This window comes from Grosmannia clavigera, assembly GCF_000143105.1.
Source record: "Grosmannia clavigera kw1407 unplaced genomic scaffold GCSC_113, whole genome shotgun sequence".
Lineage (NCBI taxonomy): Eukaryota > Fungi > Ascomycota > Sordariomycetes > Ophiostomatales > Ophiostomataceae > Leptographium > Leptographium clavigerum.
Genome location: NW_014040831.1, coordinates 2,161,166 through 2,174,745, shown reverse-complemented (window position 1 = coordinate 2,174,745; position 13,580 = coordinate 2,161,166). Strand labels below are relative to the sequence as shown.

Here is a 13,580-nt window from a genome sequence, read left to right as displayed (position 1 = left end):
AAAATGGTGCACGCACTTCATATCCGCTCTCATTGCAGAAGCTCCACGTCCAGCCCAATGGACCGCATGAAGAGGTTCACATTCTGCAGACGTTGCGTCGACAGATCGACCGGCAGCGTCTTTGCCACGGCGACCGTGTCCATGACCCGGTCCTTGACAGACAGCACGAGGCGCTGCTGCTGGTCCGGGTTTGCACCGATACCAAGAGCTGCCAGAAGCTGCCACACATACATGTCCTCGCCAGAGGAAACCGTTCCCGGGAAAATATAAGGGAGAATTGGCTCTAGGACGTTAAAGAAGTTGGTGTATGCAATTTCCCTATAATCATGTCAGTATGATGCAAAAGTTGGAGGCGATGTGCAAAGGGGGGGGTCTTACCAAGTCTGCCATTGTTGAGAGGTACCAGCGCCACTCTGCTTCAGAATCTCGGCGCGGCTAAGGATCATAGTCAGAACGGAGGTACCGACGCGCGACTTTGCAATCACGTCTACTTTGAGGTTGGTGATAAGGCCCAGGACGCCTGTGACAAGATCCAGCGGGAGATCGTTCATGAAGCCAAAGAGGGTGTTCATGACAGTTCGCATAAACAGATCAATGCTTTCGCGGAGCGCAGCATTCAGCTGAACATCGTTGTTAACCTGCGCCTGGCGAACAATGTCGAGCTGATCCAGGTGCACCACAATCATTGTCAACACCGTCGCCCGGAGCTCATGTGACAGATGCTGAAACACGCGGGGGATCGCCTTCTTGCCCTTGGGAATAGACAGGAACGCAATGAACGGGTGGACAGGAAACTCTCCAATCGGCTCGTGCACCTTGAGCTCACGCCAAAGCTGGGCGCTCAGGTGCTGGGCCGTCTCCGACCACTCAAGCTGGCGTTGCATCAGGTCAATGTCGTTCGGGTCCGACACCGGTGGCGGCATCTTGCGGCCGTGGTCCTCCAGCTGCATCAACGTCATGTACACCTTCTCAATGCTGCTCAAAACCGACTTCCGATCCACGGCACGGGCGCCAGTGCTAGTGGGAGACTGCTTATGCGCACTGACAGGACGGTGGTTCACGTCAGGGCTTCCCGCCGCACTGCCGTTCTCTTCACGCTTGATGTTCAACAGTGGCTTGGGCGTCTTGGCATTGCTGAAAGAGATCTTGCCTAGCGACCCCTCGATAACCAGCTGCTTGTTTTTTGGCCTGTTCTTCGCGGCCTCGACAGCCCGCTGTACCTGCTGCTCCATGCGCTGCATGTGATTCTCAGCTCCACGCTCACGGTTGAGAAACCTGCGCGAGTTCATTCGGCTGCCCGTTTGAAAGAGATAAGTCTGGGCGAAGTTATTTAGAGGCTGGCTAGGGTGCTGGCGACTGCTGCCACGAATGTGGCTCAGGACCTGATAGTAAAAATCCTCCCTCAGAGCTTCGTCGGTGCCGTGCTCATTGGGGTTGCCCGTTGCAGACACCAGTTGCTGGAGTTGAATTCTGGTCACAAAGCTCTTGTCCTGGGGCGTCATCAAACCATTGTCCTTCGACAAGATAAATATCTTGTGGTTTCGCTTTGCCCGCTTGGCCTCCTGCTCCAAGTACGCTGCCTTTTCCTCGTCAGAGAGGTTCGCCACTTGCGATGGGTGCGTGATGATGTGTCCAGGTCCAGAATGCGAACTTTGTTGGCGTTGATGAGTAGGATAGCCCTGAAGACCAAAGTTCTCTCCTCCAGAGAGCCGGTCAGGGTTCTGAAGAATCTGCGTTGGCTGGACCGGGCCGGGAGCCTGGTGAAATGCAGTAGGTTGATATTGAAGTGGGATTTGAGCCGGGCTGGAGGCCTGAGCTGTTGCGGGAGTCATCTGCTGCGACTGAGGACGTTGCAAGATGGAGATCGGGTGTCCCTGTCGCTGGCTGGCATCTCCCAGCGCCGCAAATTCTGGGAGGACAGCATACCCGTAGTCCGTCGGCTGAGCAGGTGCCACAGAAGAAAGCACCTGCTGTTGGTAGTCCTGGGGCTGAGATACTGCAGGCTTCGACTTTGCACGCATGGCGGCCTCAACCTCCTCCAAACTCATTATTTTACGGCCGCCAGGTGCGGCAGCCTTGGGATCTTGACCAAACGATGAAGACAAAGCAGGCTTTTTCGGGGCTACTCCCCACAGGGCAGCATCAACCTCCATCTCTGGTTCCGGCTCCTTGTACTTCTCATAGCCAGACCGAGCAGGCCTAGAAGAAGATGGCGCGAAGAAAGCATAGCCCTGGTTGTTTTGGGGTGCAGCCCTTTCATGACTTGCGGCAGCTTTCGCCATCGGCTGTAGACGGTGGAAGCGAGCATGCTCTTCTTCTATGGCATCGGCTACTTTAGCCGTCTGGCCGAAGAAGTCGAAGTCGCTGCCTACTTTGGACGAGATGCTTGGCCCGGCGTCGTTTGCGCCATCACCAAACGTGTCATCGTTGAAGGCATCACCGGTTTCCTCGAGGTTGTCGCCAAGGCCGTCGTATTCGTCGAAATCGAGGGCTTCGTCGGCAACGACACCAGCATTAGAGAGTCCCGCAAACGGGTCATTAATCTGGGAGAAGCCCGGCGCGGAAGCGTTGTGCCGCGTAGGATCGAAACCGAAAAATGACATTTTGACGTATTCCTTGGAGCCGAGAAGAAAGAAACGGGTATGATCAAATACCTGAACGTAGTCATGATAAGCGTGGGGACTGACGTAAGGGCATACGGCAAATTCTTACCGCTATGCAGAATAGAGCTGAGCTGTAGCAATAGTCTCAAGTATAACCATGGTGCTAGAGAGTTCCGGCAAACTAGGATGTCTGACTCGGGGACCGAGCTTGAGAAGCAGTTGCGAGCAGGCAGTGCTGTGTCCAAATTAAAACAAACGCGAACAGAGGAAAAAAATTGCGGGGAAGCAACAGAATGCAAACTAGCAGAATGGAGGATGGAAAGAACAACGAGACAGAGTGAATTCCTGACGAGAAGCGAGCCTTGATTTCTGGCAAGTTGCGCAAAAGGAAGCCGTTCCTCGCGGGGGAGACTGTGATTTCCGTGCTTTGGTGGTGGGTGAGAAACGTTCCAACTTGCGCAAATGGGGACCAAACTGTGGGTTTTGCTCAAGTTCACAAGCCAGTTACAATCTTGCCTGGAAGAGATCTTCACGTGATCTTATCGTTTTGCTGAACAAAAAATGACACAATGTGCAAGTAGATGACTAATCGGCTTTGGCGTCAACAAGTCCTAAACCTAATCTTGATCTGCCGAGGCGGTTATATGTAACTACATACAGACGGTGTCGCGGAGCCCACTGTAAGGGCCGCAGAAATTCTAACCTTCTTAGCAGTTTTTTTGCAAATCTCCCATGGCATGTACGAAGACAAGACCCGATCGTAGGATAATGTTCCTATCGCAATACGGCCTGCTCAGTTGTCTGTATAATATAGTTGCTGCAGCGGTTGCATCGGCTGCTGCCTCACTTACACCAGTCAAACACCTGTCCAATTACGGGGTAAAAAGTCACCATCTCCGCCAAAGCGAATTCCATGTATACACTCTAAGGCTCGCCTACTTTGGTCAGTAGATTGGGAATACTGTACGGAGTACACATTCGTACATATGGCCGGCGATGCATTATCCCGTATTGTAAGACAGTAGAAAGTACTTTTTGAGCAAATACTAATCACTAGGGCCAGTCGGACCGTACTTTGTCTTCACAGATTCCGTCATTAACCACTACAATCTCAAAGGTGTTGAGCTCCAGGAGGGCTGGCTGACCGACGACAAGCTGACTGGGGTCTCTTTCTAGCCTTGCAGGATCTACAAAACATCGTCTTATTATCTACGAGTGACTTCCGGCTTGGACCGCGCCATCCACCTCTCCGGGATCAGGCTGTCCCTTCACTCACAAGGGAATGGTTTATCGCCGTGCCAACTCGGCAATCAAAACCACTGGATCCTAAGCATAACCAATCGCAAGCAACACCGCATAATCGGTATAATAGCAACACTAGGAGCAAGCCCCTTTGGGCAGTCTTTCCTGCGATCTTCTTGTGATCTTTTCAGCATCACTTCGTACATTTGTTGTAGCAATCTCTCCAGGTGTGAATTAAGCAGTCGTTCCGGCTAGCAAGCGTATAACTCGATTGAAGTCTTACAGCCGCTTCATAAGCCCCCTCATGCCGCCAAAACGCTGGCACTCTTCTACATAACATACTTCTTTGGGGGTCTACTTACCAGTAGTCGTATTGACAGAAACGGTAAGCTTTAACGAGATGTACGAGTACGATACGATATAAAACAATCAATCGTCGGCTGCCTGTCTATAGTCCGACCTGAGTCTCAAACCAAGTAATTAGATATTGAAAGAGGAACTGTTGCTCCGAATTTTAACCTAGGCGACTATTTTGACATCTTTAAACTTGGACGAATCGGATTTTATGATTCCAACGCTGTGATAGTCTGGGTTGTCATGATTAATGGAGTGGGCCTCTACGTACGTGACTAATGGCTTATGACCAAATGTGACATGTACATTGATTAGCATTCACGCACAGACTAGAAACAAGACAAATTTGGCGCCTACCTCGACCAAGGGCCTAGAAGATGTAACAGAGGCATATAAAGGTTTATATAACGGCGATGCAAACGAAGGGAAGTCTAGTCACAGATGCATTTGATGGGAAACTAACAAAACAATAGATTTCTCGGTGCTTGTATAAAAGTACCTTATTTCTTATAACTTCCGTATAATACGTATGTGGCCATCGGCAGATACTCCAAAGTTAGTTGCTGCTGTACCTAACAAGCTTTTGTGCGCAGTCCACCTGCGAGGTTTGATTGTTTCTATTCAGTGTATAGCTGCTTCTCCAATTTCTCTTCCCCGGAAACAAATCCTCGATCAAAACTAATCGATTCTCGGCTCAATAGTGAGTCGTGAAAGTCTGTCTGGACTAAGTACTATAGAATTATGGAGATTGCACATATTCTAGGTGGTATTGTACTCAGTTGGTATACTCCTTCTGAAGCAACTTGGCAATCGTGTTTAGTCTGTGGTTGACGTTAGCTACCAGTATTTCTCAAGGATGTTGAATGAGGCAAGCCTTACTGAATGTTGCTGGTGCCTTCGTAAATGGCGCCAATCTTGCTGTCGCGGAAGTACTTCTCCGCGAGACCCTCGCGGACGAAGCCCATGCCACCCATCCACTCCACAGCCAGACTACTTACGCGGCCAGCTACTTGCGACGCGTACAGCTTGGCCATGGCAGCATCCTTGACAAAGTCTTCGCCAGCCTCCTTCTTTCGTGACGCGTTATAGACCAGTGCTCGAGCAGCTGCAATCTCGACATAAGACTGTGCAAACTGGTGTTGCATGCCTTGGAACTCGCCGATCAACTGACCAAACTGTTTCCGGTCGTTCCAGCAGTACCTATGCATTTGATCAGTCTTTACTGGGGCCATTATTCTAGTGGATTAGACCAAAAAAGGACACCCACTTGACAGCATTTTCCCAGGCACCCAAGGCCAGGCCGGTCATCTGGGCGGCAATACCGATGCGGCCCTCGTTCAGCAGCCCAATGGCGTATTTGTAACCGTGACCGCGCTCTCCAAGCAGGTTCTCTTTGGGAATATCGACGTCGTCAAAGTTGATGACGCATGTGCTGCTCGCACGGATGCCCAACTTCTTTTCCTTCTTGGCAATCGAGAAGCCCTTGGTGCCCTTCTCGACTAGGAAGGCGGTGATGCCACGGTAGCCCTTTGCCGGGTCGAGGTTGGCAAAGACCACAAATACATCAGCCTCCATGCTGTTAGTGATCCACATCTTGGACCCAGAGATCCGGAAGCCCGACTCAGACTCCGTGGCCCGCGTAGCCAGAGCGAAGGCGTCAGACCCCGATACGGGTTCCGACAGACAGAATGAGCCGACCGATTCGGTGGCCAGCTTGGGCAGAATCCGCTTCTTGAGGGCTGGGCTGGCGTATTTGATGAATACGGTGTTGACCAAGGTGTTGTGTACGTCCACCAAAACACTGACGCTGGGATCTGCGCGAGCCAACTCCTCAATTGCCACAATGGCAGATGTGAAATTCATGCCTGAGCCACCATACTCCTCTGGAATCTCGATCCCCATGAGGCCCTGCTCAAACAGCCGCTCCACAATTTCCGGATCCATGGCCTCGGCCTCATCCATTTCGCGGGCCTTCGGCAACACGATCTCGCTGGCAAACTTGGACACCGCTTCCTGCATGGATGCCTCGATATCCGTCAAGGACGTAATCGGTAGTGGTGGCATCTCTACTTCATCGGTGCGCCGTGGGGTTGTCATTGAGAATTGGCGAGCATTGCTAGAAAGTGTGCATCGCAGGCGTCAATATCACATGCCAATGTCCAAATCATAATGGCGGAATTGACAAAGCACGGCTGGGACTTACGTTCGGGGGCAAACGCTCCATGCTGGCACCCTCCGGGGAGTAGCATTTAATAGCTTAGAACTAAGGGACACATGGCCCTTTCGAAGGGCTGGACGAAAAGCTCTTGCGAACGAAGACATGTCTAATTGCTCTGCGAACAGGCAAAATATGTGCAGAAAAGCAAGGCGCGTTCCGGTCTTTTTGGCAATTGAACCGGTTCGATCAAGGGCGACGTGATAAAGAGGAATAGAAAAGGGTATGAACAGGAACCAAAACTAGTCGCAAGAAGATTATGAAAAAAAGAAAACGGAATGAGTACAGAGTACAGCTTACGGCCCCGCGGCTAGAATTACTAGTAAGTTTGACCCAGCTTGAACCGAGGGTATCCATTGCCCTTGTGAAAGTCGGACCCCACGTCTAACAGATTCGCCGGGGTAGAAGTCTTGGCGGTGCCACTGCCGAGTTGTGGGGGATTCGCAGAATTCTTGTTCCGGAACGAAGTACGGGTGGCTGCCGGGATTCACGTGATCCCGTCTTTGGGTCTTTCAAATTTTTAGAGCTTCTCGGATATGCAGAGGCATTTTGAAACCAACCACCGGAGCAGCTCGCCACCGCCGCCATGCAACGAAGCCTGGTGTCGCCGCTCATGCGGCTGGTCCTGCGGCCTGCACCTATTCCATTCCAGCGACTTGAGGCGGCCGTGCCTGCGATGTCCCGCCCAACCCTGTCGGTCGGATTCGCCATCCAGCGCGCGTTTTCTGCCACACCCGCTCCGAACGCAACACTGAACCAAGTTTTAAGGGTATGGCCACCCGCATCATGGCCAATTGCAAGGCATTTCACGGTATCTGACAATGCAGGGCTGCCGGAAACCACAACGGGCGCGTCACGCCGTGTCGCCGGCACTGTCGGAAAAGCAGGCGCCAATGATGAAAGGCGTATGCCTTAAGGTCGGCATCACTCGGCCCAAGAAGCCGAACTCGGGCGAGCGCAAAACCGCACGTGTACGGCTATCCAACGGCCGCATGATCACGGCATACATTCCCGGCGAAGGCCACAACATCCAGCAGCACAGTGTAGTGCTAGTTCGAGGAGGTCGCAGTCAAGATTGTCCTGGTGTGCGTTACCACTTGATTCGTGGCGCTCTGGATTTGGTACGTGAACCCTCAATATGTGCTTTACGACAGCGTTACTGACAGACGAAGGGTGGTGTGTCGCACCGTATGACAAGCCGGAGCAAGTACGGTACAAAGAAGCCCAAGACAGCCTCGGTGGGCTAGACGGACCAAAAACAACGGTGGAACGGGAAATTAAAACATATTTTTGAAAGCCAGATATGCCTTTTGAGCTATTCTAGTTGCATCCAGAGCTAGGTCATAAATATCGTCTCGTTAATATATAAAATGCGTAGAGAATAGGGTAAGAAACGGGTTTGCCATAAGGTCACTGGTGATAGGTCTCGATAGAACGTCCAAAAAATCGAATTTGCAATCCCATGGTGCGCCGGTATGCGAGCTCATTTGTTCAAATAGAAAGATCCGCTCTGTTCAAAGAGTGTTGTGCCAAGTACCTAACAAGAAAACTGTGTTCAATCGTCGCATCGAAAGCCGTGCAACCTGTATAGTCGGAAGCCGGTTTTCTTTTCATTTCTCTAATGCCTTCCCCTCGAACTGTCCCAATTAGCCTCGTCTCCTTGTCTCTAGGTCTGCTTCTCCCAGCCGTCCGGCTTTAGCATGTGGTTCAGCTCGAAGAATCTCGACGTGCCTGTGTCAAGTTAGTAGACTGGCTCATCGTAAAATTGTAAGGGCCATGGAATCTGGTAGATATGCCAACATACAAGAGAACCCCTTCCAGTCAAAGTTTTTGCTGGGGTCGCAGTGACAGTGAAGATCTTGGCGCGTCTTTTCACTAGTCGGGCAGTGGGTGAAAGGGACGTGATAGTACGCAATATCGTCAAAGAAGTGGAGCTCTTCTTTCTTGAGCATTAGGGCGGCAGCAATGGAGTGCACGGGTGCATCGCCCCATCGTTCATAGAAGAAACCACCATCCTTGTCAAGCGACTCGAAGAAGTCCATGTATGCCTTGGAGCGAAGCCAGTTCAGGTTACCGACCTCGAAGTTGGACCACTGAAGTGTATTAGCCTCTGTTCATAACAAAGCGTCATCTCAAGTAACAAAATCAGGACTTACAAAGTGGCATTTGTTGTACGTCTCGCCGTTGTCATCGCTGAGGAACTCCATCGAGTTGCCCTCAACGATATGCTCCGGGTGCGCCTGCATGAATTTCTTCGTGCTTTCCCAAAGGGTTGGGATCGTCTCGGCATACTCGTATAGACTCAGGACGAAGGAGTACTTCTTCTTGTTCTCGTGCATGTAGCGGAAGGGGTCGTAGTGGATGTCGCAGAAGTACTCAACGCTGGGCTCAACACGCCAGTAGTAGTCGTAGTTAAGCATAAGCTCCTGCTGGAAGAAGAAGCCTGACTCAAAACGACACATGTGGCGGTAGCTGACCGAGTCACCATAGATGATCTTCTGGCGGCCCATCTCTTCGCGGACTTTCTGTGCCTTGTCCTGGTCGATGTGGTCCGGGAAAGACCAGTGCTCCTTAGGAATCACACCGTAGTGGGTCTTGCCAGAAATGAGAGAAGTGGTGACAGCCTTGAAAGTGTCGTCAAAGGGCTTATCGTTGAGGAACACCCAGTCGTAGTTGAACCTCCGGTTGAACCGGTCCTCCACCTGCCGGATGGACCGAGCCACCTCCCAGACGTCGTTGTTGCGCGCAAGCGTGACGAACGTGGCATTCATACGCGGACCCGGTGCAATCTGGTTCAATTCGTAAAATCCAGAGTCGTTTGGCGTCATGGCCATCGGCGCCTCGGCAGAGCTGCCGCTGGCCGTCTTGCCAGACGACGTCTTGTCGCTAGCTGGGGCCGTGCCGGTAGTCTCGGGAGCAGCTGGCGCAGCACTCCCGTCTGTCTTCGTATTTGTATCAGAACTACCGGTGCTTGAGGAGACAGGCTTGCCGCCAAGCATTTCTGGTGCCCGCAAGGCAACCGTCTCGGAGGAGTTGGAAACGATGTAGAATATGGCAACAATCTAGAAGGACGATCGGTTAGATGTGTCCGAGTATATCGTGCTATGCACTGGGAGCTGGAAGGCTGGCCAGCTGCGGATCTGAGCTCAACGTGGCCGAACCCGTAAGGGCCAGCAACGCGTAGAACCAGTGACGTACAAAGAACGCGATCACAATGTATCGCACATATCGAGCGTTACCGGCCATGGCTGCGGCAAGCAAAAGGCGACCCGAAGGACGCTCGAACCAGGGTGTGTGAGTAAGGAGTGACGGTAAATGGAAGGAAAAAAATGAGAGAAGAGGAGAATACGGCTCAGACAAATAGTAAAGTTGTTCGAGATGAAGAGGGAAAGAGAAAAAAATAAGGGAGATCGACGAAGGAAGAGTAAAAGTGTGGGGACTGACTCGTACGGAGTACGAAGTATGTATTCATCTACATGAGAAAGAGACCTATTAGCCCCAACACCCCTGATTCAAAAAACCTCCGTGTTGCCCAATAGAGAACATGTATCTTACACGTACGAGTACGTAGTCGCGTCAGACGCAATAGGGTGGGTCATAATCACGTGAATAATATCAGTGGGAATCTCAAGCTCCGCCAATCCGCCAATTCCACGGGTCAAGACACTTCCTAGCATTTTCTGCCGTACTCCCTTTTCTGCTCCGTACATAGTAAGATACTTATCTTTTATCATACCACATCTTGCACGCATGCCTCGGAATACAAGACGTTCGCTCTCATGCTTTACTCGTACAGTCGTAGCCGGTCGAACGCGTTCCAGCGGTACGCCTTATCAGGGAATGCAAGCAATCCTCCGTAACTTCCCCTGCTACTATGTAGGGAGGCAACCAGCCCCTTTTAACAGGGGCAACTCGTATAGATCTATTTGTCTCGTATTTCGCTAGCGCTTTTGGCCCTAAATAGCTAACGCACTCCGTACTCCGTCGTAATCCATACACCAAGATAGAACGACGCTGCAAAGCCGCCTGGAAAGTTGCGGGAAATGAACAAGCATTCTTATTAATACATTGAAAAGTTGCCGAAAAGATTTGTGAATACTCCGTAGTTTTTCATTGTCACGTGTTTCGATCTTCTCGAACATTAAAGACTCCGTACGGAGTATTAGAAACGACGTAATTGGTAACTGTCCGGCCCTGAGCGCAAGCGCCAAGAGATCCAAGTCTGGTAGCTTAGGGCTGCCGAACCAGATCAGTCAGCGGGGCCGGCCTGGATAGATAGCACTCTTGGGAGCCGGAGGAGAATAGAATATCGCCCTCTTCATTCTTCCCTCTTTCTTTTTACTTAAAAGCAAGGAGGTTAGAAGGGGAGGGGTGAAAGGGAGAATACGAGAACGAGAAGAGGTCGCTTGATCTTGGATCTGCGAGGCGTTCTTTTGTGGCCAGTTCAGTTTTTGGAGTAAAAAGTACCCCGTATAATCTGTAGAGTAAGATACTAGCATTTGTCACTCACCAGGTGTCTTCGAATCGCATCCAACGGAAACCTCCCACCCCCCTTATTAGCCTCTTTCCAACACCCGTCGTGCACATACTCTGTACTATCCTTACAGAAAGTGGCTGCCTTTTTTCAGTCAGACGGCTAGTAGATTCAGAACACTTTACTTAAAAGATCGGCATAATGCACAGTCACATACCTAATAGTATCATCCGCCCCACTTCCGTAAGACTGCAAGTAACACGTCGGAGTACGGAGTACGGGACGAACACTCCTTGCTACTTTACTCCTTTAAGTTATATGAGAGAATGAAGCTGATTTTATCATAAGACGTTCGAAATAGCGTTCCCAGCTTTTAGGGGCCGCAGTCAAGAAAGCACTAGTCAAACACATATTTGTCTATTACGTACTTCATATCACAGAAGACGCGAATATGCATACTTTTATACAAGATACAAGTCAAAGATAAGATATTACTTGAAAGTCTTCTAGTTACATACTTGTCTTTGACCTTTACCTTTATTCCACTCCGCCTATTTGAACAGCTTCTTTTCGTTCGCCTGACTGTTTACTTAGTACTTCGTTATCGATGCATTAGCGGATAAACTAGATGTTGCTGGATGCCCAATGAACCGCGTCTAGAATATCTTCCGGAAGGTGTACTAGATAGAACAACGGCTATAAGCTTTTCAAAGACACGGCCTTCAAATCAAACCCCAGTCTTTCTAGCCTGCCTTCAACTTCTAGTGTCATAGGCGGAGTCGAACCTTATCACTGCGTGACTCCAACAAATGCACCTTCGTTCAGTTCAAACCCCCCAATAACAAAACACATCTTTCAGTCTATCATTGGAAAGACCCCGATTGATCCCGCAAACTAGTATATGGCGCAGTGGGGGGTTGACAAATATTGCAAGTATGTTCTCTCTTCCCATCCAGATACAATAGTGGCATCAAAGCATAAATACACAGATCTTCGATGACACGGACAAAGACTAAAGAGCATTTGTAAAAGCACTCTTCTGCGGTTATAACAATATAGTCCGTCATATCCAATCCTGTGTCAGCCCAGTGGTATCGGTAATAAAATCGGATACATCGACTTTCATCAAACTGTACTATCTGTAATCATAGTCAAGCATGAAGCCCTTTGCTAGTAGCATCCTTAGACCACATCTAACACATCCAGAGTATAAATTGTTTACCAACTAGACATTGGAGCTTGGCGGAAGACAACGTCTTACTAGAACACACGCGACCGAAGTGAAACCTATCGAAGACTGTAACGTCGCTATAGCAGAACCTAAGCGATCGGGCAATCCAATTGCCAGCTTTGAAATAGAGGGGGGTGTAAATACCGAACAATTGGGGCGCTTTTAAGAAGGGAAGCAGGAAATGTTATGCGCTATATCTGTGCCAAGGGTCGGTGTACTTACATATTATCTAGCCTTGAGGGAAACACTCAATTCTGATAGGAGAACGGTATTTGTTGGAAACATATTTTTCTGTATAAACTGGTACCACTTTCATAACATTTTCATACGCGTATAACCGAAAAATAGACCTTTAAAAGGAATAATAAGACCAGCCGCTTGGATACCATATACTTTCATTGCTTGCCCAGTCGGACAAATGGTCAGGCTACCATGGGTCAAGGTAGTGACTTGCTGTTGAGTAGGTGGAGGGCGGAGCCTCCTATACCACGCTTTCGCCAGAACACGTTCAACAGCAAAGACAAAAAGCGAGAGGCCATATTCTTCCTGGCTGCGGCATATCTGATGAGACTACGAGGACCAGGTCGTTATCTCAGAAGGCCTGGCAGCCAATCTACAACAGTCTTATTCTGTGTGTCGTACCGATCGAACAGGCACCATAGCATTCGGCAACTTCATCACTCCTATACCTCCACAAAGTATGTGACATAGGCATGTTTCCAATAAGCAGCAAGGCGGCTTGAACATATAGCCTGCTACTTATTCAGGCATACAGCGTTCATGTCTCGAAAGCATATAGGGGCGTTGCACGCCGGCAAGACAATACCGTCGTTACATGTAAAGCTTGTACAAGGGAGCTGTAAATCACGCGAGCGTTTGGCCACCATTCATAGGGCGCACAAGGCATCCTGACGAGTTCCTACTTCGTTGCCGTATCATTATAGACGCGATGTTACGACCATACATGCCTTTCAGATAAAGCGCTTTATGTAAAGAGCGACTTACACCCAGACGAGTCGGCGTGCGCGGATGTTGCAATACGTTGCTTTTTAAAAGGCTATATCGCATTGGAAGCAGCTCGCCGTGGCCTACGTTCGCTTAGTGGCAGTCCAGAGATGGCTTTATATTCTATATACCAACTCGCGCAACCTTTAGTGGTGGATGCGGAGCTAAACGAAGTCTAACAAAGCGTAACGTCTTGGGAAGTGCCCCGTGACGTTGCCTTCCCCACTTACCAGTTCGGGTGTCGAAAAGTCCTACGGTGGTAGGACGGACGTCGTTAAGATACAGGAGTGCTCGGGGTTTCAGGCAACTGCCATGAACGGGTGGAAATCCTTGTAAAGAGGACAGAGGTGAATACCTGTTAAGACGGATTTGGAGCCCATTTCACCGCTATCCCTCTCTGAAGATATGGCAATCACCTCCTCGGAATGATTTCAATGACGCTCAATGCCGCCTTTC

General features: G+C 50.1%; 4 protein-coding genes across 4 annotated transcripts; 1 reads left to right on the top strand and 3 right to left on the bottom strand.

Moving 5' to 3' along the window:
- Positions 1–29: 29 nt before the first annotated feature.
- CMQ_3320 (topoisomerase 2 associated protein) lies at positions 30–2,603 on the bottom strand (the record flags this gene model as incomplete). Its single annotated transcript, XM_014319258.1, has 2 exons — positions 30–318; positions 379–2,603. The coding sequence occupies 2 exons, from the start codon at positions 2,601–2,603 to the stop codon at positions 30–32; spliced, it is 2,514 nt and encodes an 837-aa protein (XP_014174733.1).
- A 2,371-nt stretch (positions 2,604–4,974) lies between these two features.
- On the bottom strand, positions 4,975–6,296 carry CMQ_3456 (acyl-CoA dehydrogenase; the record flags this gene model as incomplete). The annotated part of the gene is made up of 3 exons (XM_014319394.1): positions 4,975–5,020; positions 5,079–5,399; positions 5,467–6,296. 3 exons carry the CDS (start codon positions 6,294–6,296, stop codon positions 4,975–4,977), a joined length of 1,197 nt encoding a protein of 398 aa, XP_014174869.1.
- A 704-nt stretch (positions 6,297–7,000) lies between these two features.
- Positions 7,001–7,661, top strand: CMQ_4044 (37S ribosomal protein s12; the record flags this gene model as incomplete). The annotated part of the gene is made up of 3 exons (XM_014319982.1): positions 7,001–7,183; positions 7,242–7,535; positions 7,587–7,661. The coding sequence occupies 3 exons, from the start codon at positions 7,001–7,003 to the stop codon at positions 7,659–7,661; spliced, it is 552 nt and encodes a 183-aa protein (XP_014175457.1).
- A 419-nt stretch (positions 7,662–8,080) lies between these two features.
- On the bottom strand, positions 8,081–9,660 carry CMQ_3980 (alpha-mannosyltransferase; the record flags this gene model as incomplete). The annotated part of the gene is made up of 4 exons (XM_014319918.1): positions 8,081–8,145; positions 8,219–8,507; positions 8,571–9,476; positions 9,613–9,660. The coding sequence occupies 4 exons, from the start codon at positions 9,658–9,660 to the stop codon at positions 8,081–8,083; spliced, it is 1,308 nt and encodes a 435-aa protein (XP_014175393.1).
- Between the last annotated feature and the right edge of the window lie 3,920 nt (positions 9,661–13,580).